This window comes from Helianthus annuus, chromosome 11, assembly GCF_002127325.2.
Source record: "Helianthus annuus cultivar XRQ/B chromosome 11, HanXRQr2.0-SUNRISE, whole genome shotgun sequence".
Classification (NCBI taxonomy): Eukaryota; Viridiplantae; Streptophyta; class Magnoliopsida; order Asterales; family Asteraceae; genus Helianthus; species Helianthus annuus.
Window position 1 is genome coordinate 25,510,030 of NC_035443.2, and position 13,361 is coordinate 25,523,390.

Consider the following 13,361-nt stretch of genomic DNA (forward strand, 5'->3'; position numbering starts at 1 on the left):
TTTCAAGCAAAGTCTAACATAATAACTAACCACACTCCTAGACTTTTCATAATGAATATATGCATGATAAATTTTCTTTTCTTAATCTTCTACAACCTTCTAAAACAAAATGATAAGCTAGAATGTGTGCATGAGGCATGCCTACATGTATGTAGCATGTGTATACATATTTAATATATGTATCCATTGGGTTTGGTTTGATGTGGTAGCAATATTGTCATGTGGGCAGCAATCATATCACATGGCATCACCATTAATGCCCATCACACCTCACTCCACAGTAAACAATTCAGAGCCTCATGTTCATCACCTTCATACATTCATTATACACATAATTATACACAACACATACTCAGTAATTCATTCATTCATAACCTTAAATAAATAAATTACAAGACAAGCCTTTTCACTATTAACTATTAAGCTTCCTGGTTCCACTTTGCTTCACCAGACTCTCACATTTATTTATGTGTATTATATTTATATTTTTTTCCATTTAAAAAAGGGAAAAAAAAAACGGATATTGTAAAAAACTCAAAAGATATTGCTGAATCTCCAATCCAATCTCACTTCACTGGGACCAATCACATGCTGGCTGGGCTTACGGAACGACACAATATGACTGTTAACCATAAACGCCGTTACTCTCTCCGACACTCTGATATCCTCCATCTTCAACTCCTGTAACCGGAGTACATACTCCGGTACATGTACAAGGTCCCACACCACCCCTACCCCTCCCTCCTTCAAAACCCTAACCACCTCCCCCACCACCCTCATCCGCTCAGCCGCCGCCGCAGCCGTTTTCGATCCGAACTCTTTCCCCACTTTATGCACAAACCCTCCCGATACCACCACGTCGAAATAGTTATCCGGAAACGGAAGCCGCCGTGCGTCACCTAATTATACACAATATTATTAGTTACAAGTGTTATTATGTAAATATCAATGAGTGGTCCGGATCAGGAACCAGAGGTTTGGCCGGTCCAGGTTAAGGTATCGGACCAGAATAACATTGAACAGAAGGTTTAACCGTTGATCTGGCGGTTGGATCGGCCGGCATGGTTGAACCGGTTTTTAAAGCGGTAGGATCGTTTTTTAATACATTTTTCAGATTTAACCCATTTAATTTTTATAATTTTTACGACACTTCCTTTAAAAACCGGTAAAAAACTCAAAAGATGAGAAAATAGGTTCGACGTCCGGTCTGGTTCTAAAAATATTGGTATAATGAGTGGTACAGATACATAAATATGAGCATGGTCGCAAAAGTCGCTAGGCGCTCTCTAGTCGAATTTGAGAGTAGTTGGGAAGTACTCGACCTACGCGAAGATTACTCGGGAATAATCAGCCTAGGCGAACAGTACTCAGGCCTCGGTGGTCTATCTTGTAGCAACTACTTAGGGAGAGTACTTGACGCCTAGACGGGACTTTTACAACAATGAATACCAGTGGTATTTAACTACCTTCACGGCACGTGACGTATTCCTGCACGCCTTCAATCGCGGCCGTACGAAGCGTCGACAACGTCGTGTTTTTCCGGTCTAACCCTACGACTCTGCCGGAGCTGCCTTCTTTTTTTAGCTCCATCGCAACGGCGTTTAACAGGATGCCGCGGCTACAGCCGACGTCGAGAACAGTCTTCACGGCAGACCAGTCATGAACTGCGGTGAGCATGCGTTGTGCCATGTCCCAGCGGAGAGCGACGGAGGAGTAGAACATGTTGCCGGCGGCGTAGAAGAGGCAGACGGCGGAGAGAGCCATGACGGAGCCGGTGAAGCCGGCGGCAAATCTGGCGAAACTTAATGAAGGAAAAAAATACTCAAACGAGTTGCAGATCCAGTTGAAGTGTAATAAAAACGTTATTGATGATGCAGAGAATACAATTGCGTGGATCAGTAGAAATATCGGTGTGTGCCAGTCTTCCAAACCGTATATTGTGTAGATCTGAGTCCAATCTCTTCCTACTCGTCCCATTATCTCAAAATTCAACTTAGGTTACAAATAGTTCCAATATCATCTAATCTGCAACTTCAGGGTAGAATAAACAAAATCAGTTCCAGATGAAAGATAAGTGACTTTAAAAAAAGTGTAGCATACATTCTTTTTGTAGATCACGAGAGATTCATTTCACCAATTCGGAATGAATTCGTTTTGTTTCTTCAATCTGTAACCAAAAGTAACCGAAAATACAACATAAATGCTAATACACAAGAAATCAATTTCAATAAACTCAAAGCCGAAACTTACAATTGAGAAAAAAAAAAAGTTAGATTCGTTTTCAGATCCAGAAAAAACGGTTGACGTAGAGAATAATTTGGTGATCTCGAGAAGCTAGTTTACTGAGAATAATGATAATAATAAGAAATTTTAGATGTTACTCTGTGTACGGTGTACTGTGGACTGTTTTGCGGTGGTGGTGGTGAAGGTGGTGGTTGGGTTTAAATGGTTGAAGAGGGGGCTAATATGTTGTTTGTCTTTATACTGGTGGGAAAGAGTGAAGTGAGGTACGGTTGTAAAAAGTCATAACCATATGGGTATGTACGGAAGTTAATTTAACCGCTATGTATTTTGAATTTGAAGTTTTAAGATAATATTTTAAGAAAATGAATATTGGATTTTAATAATCACAACTATTTGTCATTTGCCGTTAACAGTTCAAACTTAAAAAATAACCACCAGCAGTCTCAACTATTGACATATTGACCACCAATGGACACTGACTAACGTAACTCTAACGCAGTTAGTCTCCGGTCGCCGAAAAACCGTTTTTGGCCAAAAAAAAGTTTCTAAAGGACCGATCTAAGGTTACAAAGAGGTTTGGGACGAAAATGTGAAGTTTTCCAGCCACAAAGAAGGTTTCCGGCGACTTTAATAACTGGGGCTTTTACTAGAAAAAGGTTCCTAAAGGTCCATAATAAGGTTACAAAGAGGTTTGGGACGAAATGTTGAGTTTTCCGGCTAAAAACAGTTTTCCAGCGGCCGGAGACTAAGACGTTAGGGTTCTGTTAGTAATGGTCCATTAGTGGCCAATATGTCAATAGTTGGGACTGCTAATGGTTATTTTTGAAGTTAGGACTGTTGGCGGCCAACGGCGAATAATTGGGAGTATTAAAATCCAATATTCCTTAAAAAAATGATAGTGGCTTTAAATCTTTTATGTTTTTTCTTTTTTTTTTTTTTTTTTTTTGAACGGTGAACTTTATATATATGGTTACCACACTCTTCAAATATCTGGCTTACGCTGCTTTAAAGTTTTGCTTTTTTGGGCGTTTCCCGGGAAATCATACCGCCGGCTGCCACTTGACAGTCGTTGTGTCACCACAAAAGCAAAACTCTCTGGCGTAACACACGGTGGGACAAAAACCCGAACTGACAACCTCAAACAAACCCTAATTCAAATCTTTCATTACCTATATCCGTCCCATATGAAACAAGTGAGAATTGAACTTAAGCCATTATTAAAAAAACCTAAATCTCTTACCACTAGACCAGAAATAACGGGACACCTTGTTTATTAGCTTCCTAACTTGTGAGGTTTACTTGTGGGGTGAGGTCCAAACAAAATGTACTTTCATAAATTAGTTTTCAATCACAACGTGGTTTTTCACAATTATTTGCCGAATTGACGTGTACCAAAAATAAGAAATGTTTTTATAACAGGACATGTGTAATCAGTCCACCGGATGAATTGCTTTTTAAAACGAATAATGTTATTTATTGTTTTTTTAAAACGAATAATGTTATTTGTAATTTAAAATTTGAGAATATATAATACGAAACTAAAATTAATTCTAGAAAAATGAAAATTAAATTTAAAATTTATGTATGGTTGTTGATCCGGTTAGTGGGCGGTGCAAAAACCGAACAATGTCTGTTGTTACAAACTTCATTTTTAGTATAGAACTGTGAGAATCGCATATAATTGTTTTTTTTCACAGATTTGTAACCTAGCAATGGAATTGGTATCGGTAGCGCACCAAACTAATATCGAAATTCTATAGATGTTAATACCGTATATTGTGCCGTTTAAATACATTCGGTAATGGTACGACAATGGTAATTCCATATTAAACCAGTGTAGTACCGCTTTCATATTAAATCGGTAACAGTGGCAACGAAGGTTCAAAACAATTATAGGTAACCCTCGTAAGCATATAACTTAAGGTAAGGCTAATCTCGTAAGATGATTATATGGCATATTAGTTGAGAATTTGAGACTAATTAACATATATGGATATTATTTGTTATTAAGAATGTGTTTGAGATTGATTAGAATATGGATTCAAATTTATAAAAATAAATTATACTGATGTCAGAATTACTATTCTTACGAGATTAGCTTTAACTTAATTTGCATTCGATAACTTAGTCATATCCCCGCACAAAAATAGGCTACTGGTTCCGCCACAAACAAAAATCAATACCATACAGTACCGATATTCGGTGCTAAATTTCCATCTCTAATTTAACTAAACCGCTTAAAAGACTAATTTTCTAACTCTTCTTGTGCATGTCAAGCACTATGCATAACCACGTTATATCGGCCTTAAACTTAAAATCGGTACATTTCGAACATTAGTAATTTAGTCGTATATTTATTTGTTTATCCTTTAATTATTTTCATTTTGTAATTTACTCGTATATTTATTTGTTTATCTTTTAATTATTTTCATATTTTAACAAATAATTGTTTCCAAGATAAAGCCTTAATTCAACGCTGAAATGTCGTTCATTACAATATAAAATAACAAATATAATACCAATATATTTTAACAAGTCACTAAATTTCGACAAATTGAGTCTTACCGTCGGCAGGTTCCCGCAAATTACGGTGCTAAGTCTGGTCAATGGAAAATGCTTTAATTTACTAAAATTATATTTTGAAAAACAAAAAAAAGAAAGAAAAAGAAAACGAAACCGAAGAGAAAAGACGTTTACGTTGAAGCTTAAATCGCGCATTAAAAGCACCCAACACGTATCCTACAACCCTAAGGTTTATGAAACTATCTGTTTAACCCTTGATGTTTAATACATTGTCAATGTAGCTCGAAAATACTAATTGTTGTCTTGACAAATAGTTTATATTTTCTATATAGAAAAAGGTTTTTAAAATAGAAAGTTAATACAATTAAGATTTTAAAAATAGATTTCATCATATAATCTTCCATAAACATTGTTTACATCTTAACATTGTTTTAAAACAATTGGTATAAATATGATTACAGCCAGTCTATATTACAGTTTAGACTGACATTCAATTTATATTCAAACACCATGTTATTTAAGGGAGAAATTTTACAGAAGGTTACGTTAAAGGTATATTAGAAGACCACTTCCGTAAATCTCATAAGAGGTTTATAGTAAGGTTCCTAAGTGGCATTCTACACATAAATCGAATGAATCGGTGATCCTTAATGTTAGATTTGACAACCTTGCTTCGCAACGGGAACAAACCAATTTTTTATTGACGCCGACTGAAACGCAACAGTAAAATAACCTTTAACAGAAGTATGAAAAGGTTAAAAAAGTAAGAAATAAATAAAAAATACTTAAAGGAAAAAAGGGAGAAACTTGAAGTTAGGAGACTAATTTTATAAATCAGATGAATCTTAGGGGTTGATTCAGAAACAAAAATTTAGAGTAAACTGCAATTTTACCCCCTGGGGTTTGGGGTGATTGGCATGTCTACCCCCTAAGGAAATAATTTCAATTTTAACCCCCAACGTTTGCTGTTATGTCGCAACTTTACCCCCGGGCGTTAATTTGGCTAACTGATCTGTTAGATTTAATTTGAAATGACTATTTTACCCTTTTATTTTACCCCCCAACATTCCTGTTATGTTGCATAATTACCCCCACAGGTAAATTACTAAAATGCCCTTTCTTATTCCCCCCTATACTTTCTGTTAAGAAGCAATTTTACCCCCTGGGACATCCAAATCCTTTCCCGCCACTACCCATATTCGATTATTATAAAGCCCTGCTCTTAATAATCAACCCATTGATAACTTATGATGCATAATCAACCCATTGATAACTTAATAATCGAAAACACATCAACGCCATTAATAAACTCACATATTGATTCAATTCATTAATAAACTCACATATTGATTCAATTCATTTGCAGCAACTGCATATATAATCTATGTGCAGCAACTGTAATGCAAATGCACATGAAAGGCACATACCTGACCCAAACTGTCATTTTAGCATCAGTATCCATTGTAATGCAAATGCACATGAAAGGCACATACCTGACCCAACTGTAATGCAAATGCAGCAGCTAATAACAGCAAACAACTGCCAAATCTCTCCTTATATACTGATTAGCAGCAGCTAATAACAGCAAACAACTGCCCTAACAACTGATTAACAAACTTATTACAAAAATGACACTATGCAAAAATTACAGATCTGCTGATCAATCTGATTAACAGGACTTATGCCCTAGCATCTGTATGATCATATGGCTAGCAGGTTACTAGCCTACAACCTGAAATATACATCATAAATAGTTTCTGTTTTTATGACACAAGGAAAGGAAAGTGGATACTTACACCTTTGCCCTCCAACATAATGTCAAGAATCTGGGCCAAAAACAACACATTATTCCATGTTTCCATGATATTTTTCTGCATCATAGCTTCTATAATTTTACAAATGTTGACTTCATTGGTCTAAAAGAAAGTCAAAATTTGACTAGCTCATAATTAAATACAAACTCTCATGCTACATCATTCTAGAATGGGTGTTCTAAAAATGGGTCAGTGTGTGTTATTTACACTAGACAACAGATTAAATGAGTGAAAATATCAACAAAAAGGAACTTGGACTTATTTCTTATTCATGATCAACTCATAAACTTATAATAAAGAACTTGTTTATTGAGTTATAAGTTATGGACTAACCACTGTCATCAAATGGAGATCTAACATGTGTATGATCATCAAATGGACAAAATGTAATCTTAATCAACAACTAACATGCTGCACATTTTGATCAAATGGATAAAATGTAATCCTAATCAAACATCAACACATCAAACATCAAAAAATCAAAACACATTACTATTCCTACTTAAAAGTTAAGTTAACATCAAAACATCAACACTTCTGGGATTATCCTACTTCAAAGTTAAGTTAACCTACAACTTAACCTACAAAATACACATTACTATTCCTACATAACTACTAACTTATCATCCGCTCAACTCTCCGGTGGATAATGGAAGTTGAGGACAGGCCTACCAAACACGGAGACCACCAGGTGGACCACCAATGATGAGCTTGATAAGCTCATCGTCAGGTCAACTGTAAAAAAACCAACAGTGAACCAAATCAGACCCTAACCCTGTTTATAACATGATAATGACTAGATCTGACCCTGATTAACTAACATTGGCCGATTATACCTGCGGTGTGGCGGATGAGATAGCGGATTAGCCAACAAACAACCGGCATTTTGTAAGGTCTGAAGAGTTGTCAATGGAGGAGTTGTTATCACCGGAGGACCTGATGTCGCCGGAGGAGAAGCCTGATCGGAGGAGAAGCCTGATCACCGGAGAATCACTGATCGCCGGAGAACCATGATGTCGCCGGAGAAGGTGATCACAGGTTCGAAGGAGGATGGTGGGAAGGTTGGGGGGGGGGTTAATTCTGCTTTGTTATGTTACTTATAGGGGTATTGTAGAGAAGAAGCTTCACAATAATAGCAAAACGACATATTTACCCTTTGACCATCAGCTTCTTATGTTGATTGTTAAGCCAAATTAACGTCAGGGGGTAAAGTTGCGACATAACAGCAAACGTTGGGGGGTAAAATTGCAATTATTTCCTTGGGGGGGGTAGACATGCCAATCACCCCAAACCCCAGGGGGTAAAATTGCAGTTTACTCAAAAATTTATTTGAAGTGACTTATAGAGAGAAGTAGAATATGAGTTTCTAGTATTTTACATGATTTATGTTGGCCCCTATGTTCAAAGCCCTATACGAAGGGGGTTTTACCCACTCTACAATGGAGAATAGAAGCAAAACTGCTCAGCTCATAATCCTCGTGCCCACGCCAAATAAGATAGATTTCACAAGGTTGATTAATCCATGTGAAAACAACGCATTAAACGAGCTAATATTTTAACATTACCCACCGACAATTCACCCATAATCAATTCATCATCCGCAAAGAGTAAGTTTCTCACTTACGACCCATTATATGGGGGAAACAAACGTAACACCTCAACCAACGACGGAAAAGTCGGCGAGTCACGTAACTAGATTGTTCATAGCACATGATCAGCTATTAACATTTAAAAAGATTAAATCCATAAATCTCAAAAATAAACCTATCGTTAAAATAACAAGCAAACTAAACATAAAGCTTTTGTCTTTCTTGTTAAACCTATCAATCACTCTACATTTTTTTTATTTTTTTAACCTGAAAAGATTAGGGAAACTAATGGTGAAACGAACATCACTTGCCCAACGGTCCAGCCACATGCGAATACTCTCACCATCGCCAACAATGCCTCTAACCAATTGCTGAAAGTTTATTCCAACAACTTTAGTTTTCGACTATGCTCACAATATTTTTCCAAGTCCCGTTGATATTCTTATTTATAGGTACTTTCTCCCAACACACTTTAGTATTATGAATAACATCAATAACTAACTTCGGCTCTTGTCTTCGGTCTTGTATCTCCAAATCCATTTAGATAAAAGGCGTAACATTAACATTTTTTGGTCTCAACGAGCCAATACCTCCTATCTAAATAGGTAAGGCCACCCTATCCCATGAAACCTAATGAGTTTTTCTACTATTACCGACCCCACCCCAAATAATTTTTCACATAATTGCCTCAAGGCCCTTAATGACTTGACCGGGGCCTTAAAGAGAGAGAAAGTAATTCGGGATACTCTCCAAAACGGACTTAATCAATATAACTCGTCATCTAATCGAGAGAGTGGAAGCTTTCCATCGCGAGAGCTTTGACTCAAAGATGTCAAAAAGATATTGCCATTTCCCAACACGATTCATGTTTGCTCCCACCAACACCCCCAAGTGTACGAAAGGAACTGACCCCACCTCGACATCCAATAACCGACTCCATATTACCAACTTCTCCCGCTTACACCCCAATACCGAATACATTAGACTTCCCTAGATTATTTTTTAAGCCCCAAGCAAAGGTAAAATCATCTCAACAATTTAGCCATATTTTTAATATTTACCCTTAACATTCTCCCATAACCACACAATCGTTCGTGTAAAGAAGGTGAGTAAGCATAGGCCCGTTTTTAGGAAGGATAATACCTCTAAACGCACCCACCCTGCTAGCTCTCGTAATCATAGCAGTAAATGTTTCTATCACCATAATAAAAAGGAAGGGGGAATTGGATCACTTTGATGCATACCTTTCGAACACGGGAATTCGAAAGTAGGGGAGCCATTCACGAGAGCCGAGGATCTGGCGATCAATAAAATCCTATGAATCTAACCACACCACATAGAAGGAAAACCCAATTGCTCCATTACAGACTTAATGAAACCCCAATTAACGTTGTCATAGGCCTTCTTAAAGTCAATCTCCAACATGAAAGCCTGATTGTGCCTCTTTTTAACCCACGCAAGGACCTTGTTAATAATTAGAGGCCCGTCAAGATTAAGCCTATCCTTAAGAAAGGCGGATTGATTAACCGAGATTATCGACCCAGTCACCTTCTTAAGACGGTTTGCAAGAACCTTAGAGATCACCTTATTAATTAAACCTACTAGATTGATTGGTCGATATTAATTTAGGTTCACCAAGTCTTTAACTTTCGTAATAAGCGTGATGAATGATGAGCTCCAACCCTTATTTATGGTCTCGGGATCGAAAAAAACCTTAAAATGTTTACGAAATCAGCTACAAACACCCCAAAAATCTTTTTATAAACCTCATATTGAACTCGTCAGGGCCCCGGAGCATGGTCGCAACCGCATTCGAAAATACCAGCTTTAATCTCTTCCGCCATGAACTGCTGAACCAGCATATCAGCATCTTCCTTGGGCACTTTATTATCAAACAAACACTCCAGCATTGGCCGCACATCAAGCTTTCTGAAAATCGATCTTTAAAAAGAATTATAAATCACCTTTTTAACTCTTTTAGGCTTCGAGACCCACTCTCCCTTAACCGCAATACTAGGAATAGCGTTTGACACTTTTCTTTTGTTAATGACACCGTGAAAAATGCCATATTATCGTCTCCATCAAAAGCCCACTTAACACTCGATCTTTATTTTAAGTCTTTGGCCTTGTTTTGTTCAATCTCCGATAGCCCTTTCTTGCATTGCATACGAACCCACTCCTCCTTTACATCTAAATATCTATCCCCCATAACAATATCCAAATCTTCTAGATCCTTCCACAACCTTTCCTCCTCCTCACCCTCTTCCCTTTTAGTTTTATCCCTCAACTCTTTAATTTGCTTCCTTAATTTTTTGAACTTCAAGTAAAGCAACAAGTTCGTAGGACCTTCAAAAACCGACAACTCCAAGGAGAACGTCAATACCTTCTCCAGGTCCGGTCGATTAAGCCGATAACTAAAGAAGCGGGACAGTTTCGAAACAAAATTCACATCCTCCACCGAGAGGAGCAACGGGTTATGATCTGAGTGCGTTCTCAGTAAGGCTCAACACATAGCATCGGGCAATTTATTTTGAAACTCATGGCACATGAAAATTCTATCGTTTTTACTAAGTTTCTTACCTTTATTCGAGTCAACCATGAATATGTATTTACTGCCTTTCATAAGATACTCGCACGGCTTCCGAAATAAACTCATTCAAATCCCTCGCACACCTTAGTTTAAAAATGGAGTTATTCCGTGCATCGGTGCATTGTACCACATTAAAGTCCCCAAGAACCAACCAAAAACCTTGCACCCCATCCATGGCCACTTTAATTCGCAACCACAGACTCCGCTTTTCAGTAACTTTATGAGGCGCGCAAACACTAATTACATTAACAACCACATCGCACTCTTTGACCAACCCACTTATAAGAAGAAAATTGGGGTCGTTCACACACGAATTCAAAGAAAACACTCCAGGATCCCACACGCACAGAACTCCACCTGAACGGGCGGTCAGATTGACCAACTCTTTCTCCCATTTACCCTTTCCCCAAAACGTCTCAACATCTTTGTCTGCAATGTCTAACCTGTTGATCTCTTGAAAAGAAATGAATGACACCTTTCCGGTTGCAATAATCTCACTAATCCATCCAGCCTGCTTCCACAATCATTTCTTTCACTTCCTCTGGAATTAACTCCAAATCTGCGCTGATTATTTTTCCAAACTCGATTGTATCTAAATCACCCTATCTGTATCGAATTCCTGAGTTTCTTCGACGATCTCCCATTCGTCCGTCTTCTTATCCGTTGAAAGCGAGTTTACCTTGAGAAGAAACTTCAAAAGCAGCAGGCGTATTTTAGATACATAGATTTGGACTTAGACGAATGGGCCCCCTCTTCATTATTGTCACTAACATTTAAGCCTAGCTCCTTGTCTTGGCCCAAAAGACCTAACAAATTTAGATCAAATGGGTCATCACAACTGGGCCGTTTTCTGGGCCTATTAGGAACCTGTTGCACGTTGTCTGCCCACATTTCCTCAAAGGTGGGCCCTTCTTGAACAATAGCTGCCGTAGAATCTTTCTACGGAGAAGCAAAGAGAAAAACCCTAAAGCCTTGGTTGTTCAGCCCCCCCCCCCCCCCTAATTATTTAGTTCTCATTGGACCTCCGTTAAAAAAAACATTTTTTTTCGAATTTCAAATTGACGTTTTAGGGCTTTTTATCTGAGCAATGCTACGAGTCGGTTGATGTAAAACTTACCTTGAATCGGTGCACCAAACTGTTTGATTTTTGTTAATTGGAAGTTTAAACACCCGAATTGAAGCATCGTTTTACATTAATCGACTGGTATCGTTGTTCTTCTGATTAAAAGCCCTAAAACATCAGTTTAAAATTCGGAAAAAAAAAACTTAACTCTTTTAAGATTTTTTTAACGAAGATCCAGTTAGAACAAAATACTTGAAAGGTGAGACTGCCAGTAGGAGTATTCAAATGTGCAACCAATATTGGCATCGAACAAAACATATGGCTGTGTGATCCAAGATGACATAGGCGTGCAACTCACTTTGAAGATATCTCTTTTTTGAGGATTGGAGGATACATTAGGCTAGAGGGTATGGTGATGGTCCTCCAAGGGACGATGATCCGCCACGTAGGCGCCACGTCATAGTCCTCTCAAGATGGTCCATCCCACAAAACTAGAGGGTATGGGAGGATGGTCCTAGATGATACCCCACAAAACTATGTACAAGTAGTAATGCCTAATGTACAAATCACTAAAGCTTCATTAACACAAACACAAATAAAGGGGGCCCACCAATCTGGATCGTTCTGAACGTCCACATCTCGACGCTGAAGACGGGGATGGAGGGGGCCGGCGTGGATGTTGCTTCGTCGCCGGTAAAGGACGGACCAGGATGGTCCTCCATACCGTGCAACCTTATATACATGACCGGATGATCCATGCGGATCACAAATTCAACAACCTTTATATCCTAATTTGGAAGTCTTACCCAACGCTAAAATGAATTCTAGGACTTATGACATTTCAACGAACCTAAAAAACCAACAAATATATATGTGTAGTTCGCCACCTAAAAGTCAATACAAATCTCCTGACATACATGTACCAAAATTTATAGCCATGACATATTTAGGCAAAGACACATTTACACCAAGTGTTATATACCTTGAAGTTTATTCGTCAATGGACTAAGTTCTAAATTTGATAAAAAGAGAAATCCACATTTAAGTCTGCTCGGATAAGGGCGATCGAAGGATGGGTAACATCCAAGAATGTCTTCATCGGGGATACTTAATTGAAATTTGTGAGCTTCTTATGGACAAATCTGGCAATAGCGGTTGGTATGATGGGTTAGGTGTTAAATGGTATCATAGTTGATTTTCTTTTGTTATGTTTACGATGATGGTGCAAACTTCATTGAGGACAATGAGTTGTAAGAGGGGGTGTTTGTGACACCTTAAACAAATCTCACATCATTTGGTTTTGTCCACATGAGAGAAACCGGACCATAAAGAATCCCTTGTCTTAAATATCACTACCACATTTTTGGGCGCATTGGCTTTGGATAAGAGAACTCCACATTTAAACATACTTGGGTGAGGGTAATCCAAGAAACTCTCTATCAAAGCTATAAGTTTTTTTTTATGGGCAAAGCAGACAATGTTAATTGATACAAAGGAGGTCGGGTGTTACACCGCCTAACATCACTTATTTGGATATT

General features: G+C 37.9%; 2 protein-coding genes across 3 annotated transcripts; both read right to left on the reverse strand.

Annotated features, from left to right (window-relative positions):
- Positions 1–349: 349 nt before the first annotated feature.
- On the reverse strand, positions 350–2,461 carry LOC110897266. Of its 2 annotated transcripts, none has more exons than XM_022144017.2 (4): positions 2,251–2,461; positions 2,101–2,167; positions 1,467–2,025; positions 350–899 (listed from the first exon to the last, which is right to left on the reverse strand). In XM_022144017.2, exons 3-4 carry the CDS (start codon positions 1,975–1,977, stop codon positions 535–537), a joined length of 876 nt encoding a protein of 291 aa, XP_021999709.1. In that variant the 5' UTR covers positions 1,978–2,025; positions 2,101–2,167; positions 2,251–2,461; the 3' UTR covers positions 350–534. The 2 variants fall into 2 exon arrangements, with proteins under 2 accessions (XP_021999709.1, XP_021999708.1); XM_022144016.2 differs by having other exon boundaries at positions 1,467–2,031.
- A 7,032-nt stretch (positions 2,462–9,493) lies between these two features.
- On the reverse strand, positions 9,494–10,080 carry LOC110897683. The gene is made up of 2 exons (XM_022144419.1): positions 9,993–10,080; positions 9,494–9,768 (listed from the first exon to the last, which is right to left on the reverse strand). Exons 1-2 carry the CDS (start codon positions 10,078–10,080, stop codon positions 9,494–9,496), a joined length of 363 nt encoding a protein of 120 aa, XP_022000111.1.
- Positions 10,081–13,361: the final 3,281 nt, after the last annotated feature.

Coding starts and splice junctions, on each gene's coding strand:
- LOC110897266 (XM_022144017.2), bottom strand. CDS start 1,977: ATGGGACGAGTAGGAAGAGATTGGACTCAGATCTACACAATATACGGT. Junction 900..1,466: donor ATACGTCACGTGCCGTGAAG/GTAGTTAAATAC, acceptor GTGTATAATTAG/GTGACGCACGGCGGCTTCCG.
- LOC110897683 (XM_022144419.1), bottom strand. CDS start 10,080: ATGCTGGAGTGTTTGTTTGATAATAAAGTGCCCAAGGAAGATGCTGAT. Junction 9,769..9,992: donor GGCGGAAGAGATTAAAGCTG/GTATTTTCGAAT, acceptor TCAATCTAGTAG/GTTTAATTAATAAGGTGATC.